Below are 14398 nucleotides of genomic sequence, written 5' to 3'. Positions count from 1 at the left end.
GCAAGGCTGCGTGGCTGGAGCTTCTCTACCTGTTGTGGGACTGAAGTGCCAACCCTTAGGAAAAAGCTTTGCTGGTGCAACTGTGAGTGTGGAGCCCTCATCCGGCTTCATAGCTCTGCAGCAGGCTCTTAGGAGAGAAGGGAACATGTGGCCTCCAGCCCTGGCATATATTTTGATATTTGTGGGAGATGGCTGCAGTGGAAGAAGGAAGGGTCTCTGCAAGATAGGCATGGTGCTGTGTTTCATTTACCTTAAAATTGTTGCAGTGTCAGGGGCATGTCATCTGAAGTGGGGGCTGCCCTTGTAATATTAGAAGAGGCGCAGATGCGACTGGTATCATGTGATGGGTGTGTCTTAACTTACTCAGTTCATTGTTATTTCTGTTTCTGGCTTCCTCTCTCCAGTTAACTAACATGGTGCTCAGCATGAGGTGATGCATCTTCTGTCAAGGTGGTGCCTGGAGCAGATGTCTTGGGGCAACCTGCACTGAGCACGAGTAACAAAGCAAGAAGTTGGTTATTCCTTAGTGAATTTGAGCCTAGGTGATAGCAGTAAGGCTACAGTGTGGGGTTTTTTTAATTAACATATTAGTTTGAGTCCTTCTGCTCATGGTGCTTGTCTCTGAAGTCCATTTCCCTATACTCTATCGAAAAGGAAACCTTCAGCTTTGAAGGCTATTTTTAAATAATATTTTTTTTTAGGTGGTAAATGGGGATCCAAGTTTGTCCAAGTCCATGGTGAGGTCCCAGAAATGTCTTAAACCATGTAGCTTGGGCTTGGTGTCTTAATCCTTGTAAGAAATCTGTGGTGTGACGTGATCCCCACAGACTGAGGCTCGTGCTCTTGTTTGTGTCCTGATGAATCACGCCTGCATGCTGTGTTCTTGGTACTGTTTTCCACAATTAGTGCAGGAATGGTGACAGTGGACTGGCTCCTTGGTGCCATTTGGCCTGTTGATATGGATGGCTGGACTAGGTAGCTTGCCAGCCGCTATTTTGTAACCCCACAAACATGTACTGACAGGATTGCTTTTGATCAGAAATCAGGATCTGTTCTCCCATCATACAATTAACCTTCTTGGCTGTATGTTCTAATTACTGCATGGAATTTAAAAACAGCAGATTCTGGCAGAACATTCTGGTTCTCACATAGCTCTTTTCTTTTCTTTTTAAACAGGATGATAAAGGGTTTAGTAATAAAAGGAGAGACTAGGCAGAAGCGTAACAACCATGGACCAAACAAACCTTAGCATATGATTACTGGGGATGTGCATCTTGGGCCTGGTCCTAGAAGAAGTTAGTCATTAAAGATCTTAATGTGCATCTTTTAGTTGTGTCCTTGATGACAGAGATTCCTCTTCTCATGATGGAGAATTGTTCTTCCTCAAGTAGTGAATTTCCTAAACTCTAGCTTCTGTTTAGCTCTTGCCTGGTGCAGTAATTCCTAAACCAGCTTGTTCTTTCCTGATTTTTTTTTTTAACAAGTCTGAGTCCCTTTCTTCTTTTTGACAAGTCCATGTAATTGAAGGAATGCTCAGTCTGTGTCTTTCCCAAAGCTGGGCCACTGCTCTGTGCTCAGGTGCACTGGCACAGAGCAGGATTTGAAGAGCTTCAGCTAAGTCAGGCAGACTTCATCTCCTTGTGGCATCTGTGTGTGTGTGACCCAATTCTGCATTTTCAGTCAAGATGTGAATCTGTCCATTCCAATCCCACACTCCAAATCCAGTCTGTGGTATTCTGACAGGAGGAAACTGATCTCACACTTCTCCTCATGCACCATATTTTTAAAGTCACTGCTTAAACTGAAATGCTTTGGACTTTTGCCTGAGGCTACTGAAGAGAAGAGCAGATAGGAGAGTTTATTCTGCACTGCTTTGGTTTTCTGCTGACGATACATGAGGCCCATCAGATGTATAGGATTGTTGTCTTCTGGGTGGCCCATATGCTGGGGTGGGAGGAAGGCAGGATAAGAGAGGAAGAGTTGTTTGTGTGTTGTGTGGGTTTTTGTTTTCCTCCTTGGCTTTTAAACTGAAACGTGGGGACAGGGTACAGGATTAGGGAAAGGAATGTGTTTGTGCTCTCTGCTGTTCCCAGTTCAGCACCGATGTTGGGGCAGGGAGGCTGGACAGGCAGGGAAGGACTGCAAGTATGAGGTGTGGCTTGAGCACAGCCGTGGTGGAACAGCATGCACCCATCCGAATGCCTGGGAGAGCCTTCACTTGAGTGCTGAGAGAGTTCTCAGTACCTTCAGGGATGTAATGACGCTTTCTGTGGTTTTAAGGAGTTCTCTATTCTCCATCTGCTCCTGCTCTGCCTCCCCCTCGGTCTGCTGGTGGCAGATGGTATTAACACTGCCTGCGTGGGTTTTTCCTCTCTTGCATGGAGAGAACTGTGTGGTATTGGATTTGATTTTTGGCATGTTGGCTGAGGCAGGCGAGAAACATGCTGGAGAGAAGGGTAGTGACTCTCAGTCTTTGCAGGAATCTGTATGTGGCTCAGGCAGGGCTGGCTAGCTGAGAGGAGCAGACCTGAGTCTTTTAGATAAATTAGTCTGGAGAGCACCTGAAACTTAAATCTGTCTTTTGAGAAGAAAAACTGGATGGCAGTGTGTGTCCTTAGGCTGTTGAGAGCACTTGCTCCTAAAACAGCGCTCCCCAAGTGCCTCCAGCTTTGTGCCTGGTTTCATACCTGTCACATCCTGGCTGGCCTGTGTCTGGGCTGTGTGACAGGCAAAATCCTCACCAGTTTGCTCTGCCTGGAGTGGCTCATCTAACCAGAGGTGGCTGGAAACATTCAGGTGTTCAGCAGGAGTTACGTGTGCATCAGTTGGCCAGCTCAGTCTGCTGGCAGTTAAAACAGGCTGCCTGGGCACACTGACGCTGCTGTACGTTTCTCTGTGCTTGGCAGTGCGACTTCTTTGCAGCTGGGACTTAATGCTTGTGCTTTTTTCTTCTTTTTTTAATTTGAGCCATGCATGAATCCTGGTGATAGTACATACCTGTGACTTTCCCAGTGCAATGGCTGGGGCTTCTCTGCCCTCCGCCTTGGCAGTGTAGGAGACTGGAGGGGTTTTGTTTGGTCCTTTTCAGTTCGGTTGTTTCTGTCAGAGGGGTGTTACTCTGAGTTTGTACAGCTGTAGATGCGGATTAGTGTTCAGATATTCTAGGTACTTCCCAGCAAAACTGGGAACTGCTACAAAGCTGTATGTGCAGGGGCTGTGCCACAGCAGTCATGTGGGAAGCATTCCTGCTTGCCATGTGGAAAGAGTTAATATGAGCTATGGCTGCCAGAACAAAAACTAAACAATCTTGGATACTTCTGGGTCTGCAAATGGGATTAGGATGGGCTTTTGCAGAAGTAAGCAAGGTAGAAAATTGAGACTAAGTTTTTTTTACACTTCTGCTTTTAAAAAGGGCGAGGGACTGTATGAGGCTGTGGAGATGCAGCTTGTGAGCGTGCTGCTGAGCAGTTTGTCGAGCACACGATCCTCTCATCCCGCTGCTCCATTCCGACTCAGGAAAGGGCGCTCTGGTTGTGGGTTTCTCCCCTGTAGGAGAGAGTTAGCCAGATGATGAATTTGTGAGGCACGCTCAAGTCACGTGAAAGCCAGATGTGAGCATTTTCCAGGCAGTGTGTGTGGGTCTAACGTACGCCAGGCAGCTCTGCTTACGTGGCAAGTGGAAATGGTCTGAGATTGGTCTGCTGCAGTGCGGCGCTGGGGAGGCGAGGAGCCCCAGCAGCTCCCGGGGCAGCCACTTCTGCTGGGGAGAGGAAGGTGCCTGCTGGCCTTGTTGCTGCAGCTCAGCACATCTCTCCCCACTCCCTGCACAAAGGCTGTGCCTCTTCCTGAGTACATCCCACACAGGCTGTTTGTGATGGGGCTGAACTCGGGAATAGGACTGAAGTTAAAAGCATTATTTAATGCCCTTTGCCAGTCTGTGTACACATGTGCTTCAGCTGGGTTTGCATGTTTGATAATCTACTAGTCAAATATTTTTTTCCCAAGATAAAGATACTACCTCTTACAGGTGGTATGGGGAGTGGAAGTGATCTTCTGCTTTGAGTATAGAGAAGTAGGTACCTGCAGGAGTGAGAGGCTTACTATAAAATGCGGTCTCCCAGTGGGATTATCTGAAAATGCTTGCTTTTAAACATGATGCATTAGCATCCCACAGAGATAAGAGCAAAGAAAACTTATTTAAGCTGCTCTGGTGAGGGACAAGGGTGGCTGTTGCTTGCTCAGCAGTCACAGTAGCAAATATCTGTCATTGGGGTACCTGGGATGTGTAATGGCAGACCAGGCCCACCCTGGGTCGGGCACCAGGCACAAATGTTGTTTTTGTTTAGATCCCTCTGGACTCTGCAGGGACAAGTGTCAATGGCACAGTTCAACAGGGTGCCTTGGGTGGTAGTGCTGGAAATAGATCAAAACACTTGCAACCTCTCTGTGCCATCCTCCCATTTCTCTGACTCTCTGTTGTTCTCTGCCCAGTTGAATGAGTTGATTGTGTGAGCTAGGAATGTATGAAAATGGTTCTAATTCAGATTAAGACTTACGTCTTCTCTTTCTAAACTGTTTTACAGCCATATTGTAGGGCTACACTACTTCTGTAACATGGAAGGTTAGAAGTACCAAGTATTTCTCTCTCCCTTCCCTAGTTTCTGTTGCATCTTCTTGACTTCCCATTTAACCACAGTGTTAAGTCCCAGCTCAGGAGGAAGGGGCTAGAGGATAGAAACCTGTAGACATGATGACACAGGATGGTTAGTGGGTCTGGGAGATGAAGAGTTTGGAGATGGCTCCCAAGAATACAAGGGGACCAAGCATGATGTCCTGTCTGCAGATGGGAGCAGAAACAAGAGCTTCCTGCTCTTGGTTGTATGGATGGCTATCCTTACCTTGTCAGGAGGAGGTTGTTCCTTTGCTTGTCGGAAGACAGCAGAAAGGAAGTGATAAGGGCAGAAGTGGAAGCAAGATCCCAGCAAGAAACTCTGGAAGAGCCAGAGGAGGGATTGAGTAGACTGAGCCTAGCCCCTTGGGGTTCCTTACCTGCTCTGGACAGTAAGGTGGCCAACCTGAGCACCTGGGACAACAAAGTGACACTGCGTTTATGCCAACTCCTTGGCAGGCTTGACAAAATAAAGGCTTACTTTCTGTTTCATGTCCTGCCATATGTGATAAATGTTAGAGTAAACAAGGTTCTAGGCCACTTCTAAGAAATGGACACTTCTAAGGAACAGTCTTGTTCCTTCTTGCTGACCTATCACATACCACTGTTGAGATGAGAAGACTCTCATTCCTCTTTTTAATGCCTTTTAATTGAACAAAGATAAGTAGAAGCAGCTTTTACTTCCCTCTGCTCCAGTCTGAGGAACTGCTGCCAGTTACTGGACCTCCAGTGAAGTTCTCTGGAGTGCAGCACTGATTCCTGACTTCCCAGGAAACCCATATAGTTTTGGTTTACTCTAAGACTGTAGTGCTTAGTCTCTTTTCACCCTTCCAATTAAGACAGCAAGGAGGTATGTCTGGGAAATGAATCTGCAAAATGCTGTGGTCCTTGAACTGAGCCAGTAGTACCTTCTCATGGAGAGGACTAATGACCTGCAGAATTGAGTGCTGTTGGAAAGGAATAGTCTCTTTCAGATGTTACCATCTCTTCAGCGTGGCCATTTGGTCTTTTAATCCTTTTCTCAGTGTTTTAGGATGCATTTTAATAGCTGCAGTGAGGTTTCAATAGTCTCAGGTGACATTTAAAGTAGGGCTTCAGGAGAACAAGAGCATTATTAATTAAATTGACCTAGGTCTGTTATCTCCTTTGTAAGGCAACTTCCATATACAGGCTATGCCTGTATAATTAAGCTTTTTTTTTTACCCTCCAAACCAAGGTAGCTCATCCATATCACTTGTTGGCACTTGTCTTTGGTCTACATGAACTTCTCAGCTATGTGCAGAAATCATTTGGGTGAGGGCCACATGCCCAGAACTACAGCTATGCCAAGACTCATGGCCAGTATGATCCAATTCCCCAGAATTACTGCAGCAATATTGTGAACTATGTAGTGCAGACAGCTATACAGACACTAGTTTTAAAGCTTGTTATAAAGGTCCCTGGTAGCCCCAGTGATAAGCAACCTGTGAATCTTGAGGAGGACATTCCTTCTGGCCTGTACAGCAGTATTAAATAACATATGCTGGGCTCAACATTGAACTGAACACTTCAAGTGGTGCTGCTGACAAAGAAACCTGCATCCACAGCTACTGCTAAAAGCCTGTGGAGGAGGAGTTTCTCTGCACCTGCTGGACCAGGGCCCAGCTGCATGTGCAGTGCTGACCTGAACCATGAGTGTGGCATCTCCTGGAGTTGAGTAATGTTGAGCTGGTGCATTTGACTCCAGCTTTTGTGGGCTGTCTGTGAAGCTCGCTCTTCTTACACTGCACACAAGATGAATAGTCTGCTGCTAAAATGAGATGAGTGGGGCTGTATTGCAAGTGTAAAGTGTTGGTCCCCAGCAGTCTGGCGCCTGTTCTCTTGCTAGAGGTGGGAGGAGCAGCAAGCAAACCAGTCTCACTGGCAGCAGAAAAGCTTCTGGTGAAATCTAAAATAATCATTTTCACATGTTTTGTTCATCACAGCAACTAGCTTAATTATGTCTTTAAGCCTTCCACCCCAACTCCTTCCTTTCCTTTCCTTTCCCACCTGAGGACCCCAGCCTGACCCATTTAAGAGTTGCCCACCTGTGTGGTGGCAGCTCGGGTGGGATGGGGTTCAGCAGCTGCTTCCAGCAACATGCCTGCTCTGCTGCTATTTCTGTGTGGCATGGCTCTGACAGGGAGCCTCCTCTGCACTGTTCACAACCATCTTGGCCCCAGGGCTTAGCTGTAACTTACGGACCTGTGTTTCTTTTGAGCTTTTAAAAATAATTCCAGTCAGGGGGTGGTTCTGGCTCTGGCTGAAGCCGGCAGCAATGGCTGTGGGGGTTGGTTTTAGGAGCAGAATAGGGATGCTGTTGCTTTAGGAGTGGCTTGCTTTGAGCAAGCAACTTTAATTTCCCTTCCAAATACTGAGATTCCCGCCCCCCTCCAAGTCATCTGAGACCAGCCGGCACTCAGCCGTGTGGCGATGGGGGAGAGGAGGGGCAGGAAGCAAGGGTTTGTTCGTTTACCGTTACCAATCCCATTGGAAACCGGCTCCAAGCTCCATGCAGAATTCCAGTAAAGCTCTGTCCTAAAGGGGAAACCCAGGGCCATTCAAAGCTTGTGTTGTGTTGGCTGGGGCACAGTGTGCTTCTGGGGCCTTTGACCTCATCCCCATACCCTGGCTCCCTCGCGGTTCTTCGTTTGAGCTCTCTGTGAGGTGGAATCCATCACTGATGTCTGATATTTTTATTATTTGTAGGGGGAACTCTTAGAAGCTGGTAGCAATTAGAGCTTAAATGTCTTGGAATAAAAAAAAAAAAATCCCCAAGAAGGAAGTTTAATGCTAAGCAGATGTGCAGGAGCAGCTGAAATATGCTAGCTGTCTTCTGCTTCAGAAGCAACCTCATCCACATCGAGCTGCTGTCAGGCTGGGGCAGATGAGAAGTGCTGCTGCTTTCATGCAGTTTCTTGTGCTGGGGAGCCCCCGTTGGGAACCTGTGGGGTTGTTTGCCAGTTAATAATTGGCCCTTTTCTGGTTTAGACCAATCATTTCGAGAAGGAGGAAAAAATATGTTGTTTTAGAAAAAGAAATTAAATTATAGTAGGTAACAGAACTGTGTTTTATGATGAGTTTTTTGTTCCTTGAGATCTCACATGGGGTGTTTCTAGATAAGGCTACTGCAGATCTAGCCTTAACCTCTCTCCCTTCTTGGGCAGGGAAGCCCACATCTTGTGTAAAGCACAATTTACTCCCTTTGTTTCAAAGTTTTCCTGTTTCAGCCTTTTGCTGCCAGCTTAGACTGGGGCAAACTGAAATCTGCCCAGTTCCTCCTACAATGTGTCTCGTGCTTTATTTATTGCTGCTGTATTCAGGTGGATCTGTCTGGAAGAAGATCTGACAGCTGACTGAAGTTCATAATCCTGTTCCTGAAGGCAGTGGAAGTCTATTCAAAAGCTAATAGACAGGTTGCTGACAGCAATTCCTTCACACCCTTTCTCGTGCTTGCCCCGAGCCTGTAATAGAAACATGCTATATATTCCCTCCACTACCTGGAGCACAGGCTCCTCTGCCAGATGATTTCCTCTTATCCATGCAGAGCCTTTTTCTTTTTTCTTAAACGGTAATGCAAAGTAAACTATGGTTCCTTACCCCAGTGTATATTTTACTGTATTGTGACAGTGCAGTGCATGGGTTTGGGGGTTAGATGGTTAGAAGGCTTCAGATCTTTCTTCAGACTGCCACTGCTGAGAACTTACTTAAAAGTAGGGAAAGCACCAAGTCCATCTGAATTCCAGTTTTGCTCCAGTGCAATGAAAATTGTGTGCCTGATGTAAAGAAAGGATTTCAAAATCATGCCATTCCCTTAGTGCTGGGGAAATACAACAATGTGTTTCTTGGAGCACTGGTTTCCAGGGGGAAGGCTGGAAAGCTGTTTCTTATACTTAGTATCATGCTAGTAATTTCTCAGTTACATGCATACTGGGAATCTGTTACTGATTTTTGGCTGCCCTGATGATATTCTGCAGGTCAGAAGACCATAACAAATCAAACAAACAAGGCCACCAGTAAAGCATGCTCCTCTCTCCAAGCAATTGATGGCTGCATCTTCTTTGCTGTTTTAAACTGATGAATCCAGAGCTAGGCTCAACATTGCAAATGAGTTATTAAAAGTGCATTTTTGGAATTGAGTGTCTATTTTGAGGGAATTCTTAGACACAAAGAGGTGTTTATATGATAGGCTCTTCTCCTGAGTAATGTGAGCATAAGAGCTGCCCTTCTTTCTGCTCCCTCATCCCACAGAAAGGGAAGGCTTCCTGGTTCTTATTTTGAAATGGGGGCAAATGTGCTAACTTTTAAAACGTGTTTCCAGTGTATTCAAGTAGGGGTAGTGGGGGGAACAAACCACTTAACATTTGAAGATTATTCCCAGAATCCCAAGCCAAGTATTTGCACCTCATTTCATGGAGGGGGAGGGAAATCTTTTGACCTTGTTGGTAGCAACTCCATTAGCTTTCTCCTCAACCAGGTTTCTGTCCCATTCAATGGCTTAAAAATGGTATTTCTGGCTACACTTTGAATGCACCTTTATTGGAGCTTTGTGCTCTTTTCCAGGGAGCATTATTTGTCTATTGTTCTTTGCCTTAGTGCTATTCCAGGGTAACCAAATGCTTGTAGAAACTTACACGCGTTTGCTAAGTTCAGTCTCTCTGAATTGCCTGCTGGTCTTCTGGGGATCATTAACAGCTGCAAAGCTAAATACTTCTGCAGGTCTGAGGCTTAATGAGTCAAGCTGTCTCTTGGTATGCATTCCCTGCTCTACTGGGAATAGGCTCAGAACCTATCATATTCCAGAATCTCAAAATTGGCTCCCTACTGATCAGTTTCACAAGTTCTGCAAGTCTCCTAAAATAAAAAAATTAAAATTAAAAAAAAAAAACCCACTAAAAAAACCCCAAAACCTGGGTGGTTCTTTACTTGAAACTAAGTCCCCATCATGCCATCGCCACTTTTAAGAAAAAAAAATAACAATTCTTTCAAAGCTGTCTTGACTGACTTTCAATCTTTGATGTGACTGTTTTCTTGTTTCTCTAATTACTTTCTCTTTTCATGGCTGCCCTCTTCTTGGATTTCAAGTTTGGATGTCCAGTTTGTCTGAGACTCCAAAAAAGAGTGTTGCTTCAGGTAAATTCTTGTGTCTTGGTGTTGTGCATGCCATTGAAGAGAAGTCTGTAGTTCAAACTCTGTGTGGTTTTGGACATGTCTTGAATGTAAATTGCTCTGATAGTGGATATTCAGGATCTGTTTTCTGCTTGCACACTGTTTTTTTTATGATGCATGATTTCTAGTAAAGAAAGGCTTTGCTTTTCTGTTTGCTACCTCTCCTGGATGTGGCTGCTAGCAGTGTATAGTCGTTTACTGTGTTGTATCTTCCTTGCCTAACTGAAAGCCACAATCCAAAGCAGCTTCCCCTCGTGTGGCAGGTTGATCCAGACTGCAGCAAAGTACCTGCACAGCTGCTCTCTCTCTGTCCCATGTGGGGCAGAGAAGGGCAGGAGCGACAATGAGAAGTCTTGTAGGTTGACATAAAGGTGAGGAAGATGACTGTGTATTCTTTGTTCTTCTGAAAAGCTCTTTTGTTTTTCTACAGTAAGTGGAAAGGTGTTTATATGGAAAATATGGTGCTCTGAGGAAGATGCAAAATTTTCATGGGAACATCAAGCTCCTTGGGAAAAAGGAGTTGGAGAGGAGGAGGGTGTGGGGAAACAACTTCTAGGTGTCAGGGTATGGGTAGAAGTAATTCAATACAAGGCAAAACCGAAACTTTATAGTGTAAGGAATCAGGACTTCTCTGGAATACCAGAGAAAAGGCCTTTTCTTCCTTCAGACTTAAGAAGAATGATCACAAGTCATAGACCCTGTGTCTGTATAGGATGTTGGTCTGATCACCCAGGAAACTAATGCTATGCACAGGTCTTAATTCAAGGAAAAATGGAAAAAACCCTGCTGCCTTCTATACCTGATCTGCCAAATAGGCAAGTTCATGACCTGTTCAAAGTATATGAGCAAAATCCCACCATCCTCAATGGATAAGTGCTTGCTTTTATGAGTTTATTAAGCAAGACTGCAGTAATTTCAGAAATGCCATCCTTGACAGAAGTTGCATATATACCCGAGGGAGGCTCTTGCTTGATCTTAGCAGAGTAGTTCTAATTTCAGGGTGGTAGTTGAATGTAAAAGTGTAGAAATATCTGAGGATACAGCAGTCACAGGAACCTGGTGGTTGATAGGTCACCAGACAGAAAAACAGAATGAGACTGAGCAGGAGGGAAACATGTTGAGGAGGAGACAGAAGAGGTGGTGTTTCTTGAGAAGAATGACAAGAAGCCTTCAGATTACCTGGCTGGAGTGGGGTGGGTGAGGTTGGGTTTCTGACATTCTATATCTGTTGGGACCATTTTCATGTTGCTATATGTAAAATGTCAAATTGAATGCCATGGTTTTCATCCTTCTTAAAGGGCAAGCACATGAAGTCTTCAATAGATACAAATTTCTTCCCTTCTGTTGGCTGCTTTTAGCTAAATGCATGTTGCTAGCTTGGCTTCAAAAATCCGTGCACGATGATAGGGAAAACCTAAGTTTTTAATAGCATTGCATGATGATCAAGAAGGTGAATGTTGATATGCAGTCCTGCTCGAAGTCTTGTGGTAATACATCTGGCAGGTTCTTACCACCTCATGCTGTTCCAGTTCATGTGGTCTTTCAGTTTACTTCTCATTCAAATGAACCCCTAGTTTCCAGCACAGCTCCTCTAAGTTCAAGACCTGCTGTGGGCTGTATCATAATATGACAGGCTGACAGAGGGCATTTGAATTTGAATGTGATCTTTGACCACGTGGTATGTACCTAGGCTGGGGGTTGGAGACTAGAACAGAAGCTGTTTTGGTGGTGCTGAAGCTCCAGCTGAAGGCATGAACTTGCTCCACAAAGTGGAGGCTCTAACCAAGGGTTACAAGTCATTTCATTTCCTACTTCGGAAAGAGATGGGTGCCATACAGCTGGATCCCAAGAGGTGCTGCAGTGGGACACCCCAGGTGCTCATTAAATTCCATGGCTAGCCTGCTTCATGTCATGTGGAGTAATGCAAATGTATTGCACTGCTAAGCAGGACTAGGGCAAATTCCAGAATGTATAGGCATATATAGACACACACAGAGTATATATGCAGCCTGGTGGAACACGCTGTCTAGCAGCTGTGTGAAAATCTCCAAGCAGTTTAACAGATATTTTTGCAAAATATTTAAGCTTTCTTAACTGTTGCTACCTGTAACCTAGTTGGAGAGCCTGTAACTGTTCAGAGAGCCAACTTTCCAAGAAGGAGTGGAAAGAGAATTCTTTTTTTGTTGGCTTTTTTCTTTCACCCTCCTGCCTCTAATTTTTCTTGGCTTTGTCTTAAAGCCTAGCAGATCAAAAATAAAAATTAAAAATTGAGACCAACAAGTTCCACTTGGCAAAGGTCAGCACTGAATTTCTCCATTTGTTAGGATTTTGTTAGAAGTGCTGCTGAGGACTGACAAAGGAAGAACTGAACTGTAGTGCTCGCTTGAGAGAGCTCCTGCTATTTCTTGTGGGCCAAGCTCATTGCTGATGCACTCTCTATGGGGGCTGATATTTTGCTGCTGGGTTTAGCTGTGCTTCAGACACATACTCCAGTGCTGGAAGCCAGAGTCTACCTTAAACTTCAAACTCTTGAAGGTTTATCCAGGTCTTGGTTCTTAGAAAGTACTAGAAAATACTATATAACCCTTATACTGGGTGAAATCTAGGAGCCAGTTTCACTTTCTGCTGCCGCGATGGCTGGCTACATTCCCTTCTTGGTGGTGATGCATGCTGTTGACTTAGGTTCCCTGTAGCTGTTTGTAGCAGCAACCCAAGGGAACCATTGAGGTAGTTAGTGTAGATCATGGAGTTACCAGACTTCTGCATGCATAACGAGGAAGAAAACAAGACTAGGGTTTTAGCTGCTCTGCAAGGAAGCTGTTGCACTGTGTGCTGAAAGGCTCATGGAGTATGAGCTCTGTGAAGTTGAGGGAGATGTTTCTCTACAAGTGATTGTCCGTACTTCTTGTATATTAATTGTGGCTGCTAATGTGGGATGGAAGGGTTTGCATGGTGACAGGGCCATCACGGCGTGGATGGTGTGCAACCCTGTCTTATTCTCTGGTGTTCTTTGGGATTTGGACAAAGCTTTAGGCCAAGCTTCTCTGGCTTTGAGTCTTCTGAATTATTTAAATAGTGAGGTCCAAACCCTTCTCTGACTGCTTGCAACCCTGTCTGTGCCTAATAGCAGGTGTCACCTGCTTCTGAAACTTTTCTGTAAACCTAATAGCACTGCTTTGTCCTTAGTAAAAGAGCTACCCTGCTAAGCTCAGGAAAGAACCACAGAAATGATAGTGTATTAGTAACCTATTTGATAGACTTATCCAAACACTTATTTTTTATCTGTAATGAGGCAAAGGGATTTTTGCCAATAGTGTTTTATTGCTAAGACCTGGAGACCAGACTGGTACTGAATTCCTTTCATTATTAAGGGTGGTGCTGAATTTCTGCCTCTGTCCCTAAAGCTTTGTGGGTCAGAACTGCTTCACCAAGAGCTGCTGATCTCTGAAGTCAAATGCTACTACCGTTGAGGGCATTCCTGTCTGGCAGGAGGGATAGAGATGAATCCCCTTTCCTGTTGTCATAAGCTGCAAGTGATCTTGAGAAGAATTGATATGTAATTATAGCCTGAATTTCGTTAGAGTGGAGAGGGGTCTGAAAAGCGACAGGCTGGGGTGCAGGAATATCGAGGAGATGAGGCAGAGGCCTGATTGTTTAGGGCTCACTAAGAACAAGAACCAAACTAGTGAAAGTAAACCCCACTGAGTAGAAGAGAGATCCTAGGTTTAGAAACATAGTTTTGATCTGAATCAATGTTGTCCCCAAAGATATGTAGGAGATTGCATCAGTCTCATCTCACTGCTTACTCTAGGAATTGGTTATTTTAGGAACTGATTTTCTGCGACCCCTGTGAGATTGTGAGCTCTTATGGAATTCCATCTGCTTAGTATGATAGTCTGGTTTTTGTCTTGTGTGCAATAGACAACCCAATTTTTAGGCAGACCTAGGCGCTCTATCTTAAAATACTTGGGGATAAATCATTAGTGGAAGGTTTAAAGAAAACATGCAGATTTAACACATTTATTTATCATAGTGACGTGGTCCTTCTGATAAGAAAGAAAAGAGGTAGAGATTTTAGGGGAAGAAAATCCCTGTGTTTAGAGCTGGGCACATGATTGTTGTGAGGGGACAGACTGAGGATTTTTAAGTAGCCTTGTTGCTATTCTGGGTATTCTTTTTTTTTTTTTTTTTTTTCCTCCCAGAAGGAGTTTTCCAGAGATACATAACGACTTATCCTTGAAGAATTGGCTTTAACAAGAAACCACAGCTCTAAATCCAAGCTACTGCATTTATGTCTCCCTGCACACAGGAAAGTGCAAAGCTCTGCCTTTATAGTATGAAAAGCTGTGACACCTGGGGATGCTTTCTGCCAAACACCTCTGTGTACAGACCCCACACGGGTCCTCAGTGGTTGTGCCCAGGTCGGAAGGGCGGGACTACCTGCCAGCTGGTTATTCAGCTCTGAATCATCCTTATGGCGTTCACTGACCGTTACTGTGGGTTTGGCTGCCTCTGCAAAACTTCCACTGACCAGCCCAGTAC

General features: G+C 44.8%; 1 protein-coding gene across 2 annotated transcripts in view; it reads left to right on the top strand.

Moving 5' to 3' along the window:
- SH3PXD2A (SH3 and PX domains 2A) overlaps positions 1–14398 on the top strand; it is a gene marked incomplete at its 5' end in the record, with an annotated part of 251842 nt that overhangs the window by 171215 nt on the left and 66229 nt on the right. Inside the window, one exon of one of the 2 annotated variants that reach the window (XM_084265564.1) lies at positions 9773–9820. The exons of the other annotated variant lie outside the window; for it this stretch is intronic. Coding sequence (XP_084121690.1) covers positions 9773–9820 — 48 coding nt within the window. The remainder of the gene's footprint in view (positions 1–9772; positions 9821–14398) is intronic. 2 annotated transcript variants of the gene reach the window in all.

Source organism: Gallinula chloropus (genome assembly GCF_964237585.1).
Source record: "Gallinula chloropus genome assembly, chromosome: 5".
Classification (NCBI taxonomy): domain Eukaryota; kingdom Metazoa; phylum Chordata; class Aves; order Gruiformes; family Rallidae; genus Gallinula; species Gallinula chloropus.
The sequence above is the reverse complement of the archived record's forward strand: the minus strand, read 5'-3'. Positions and strand labels throughout refer to the sequence as shown.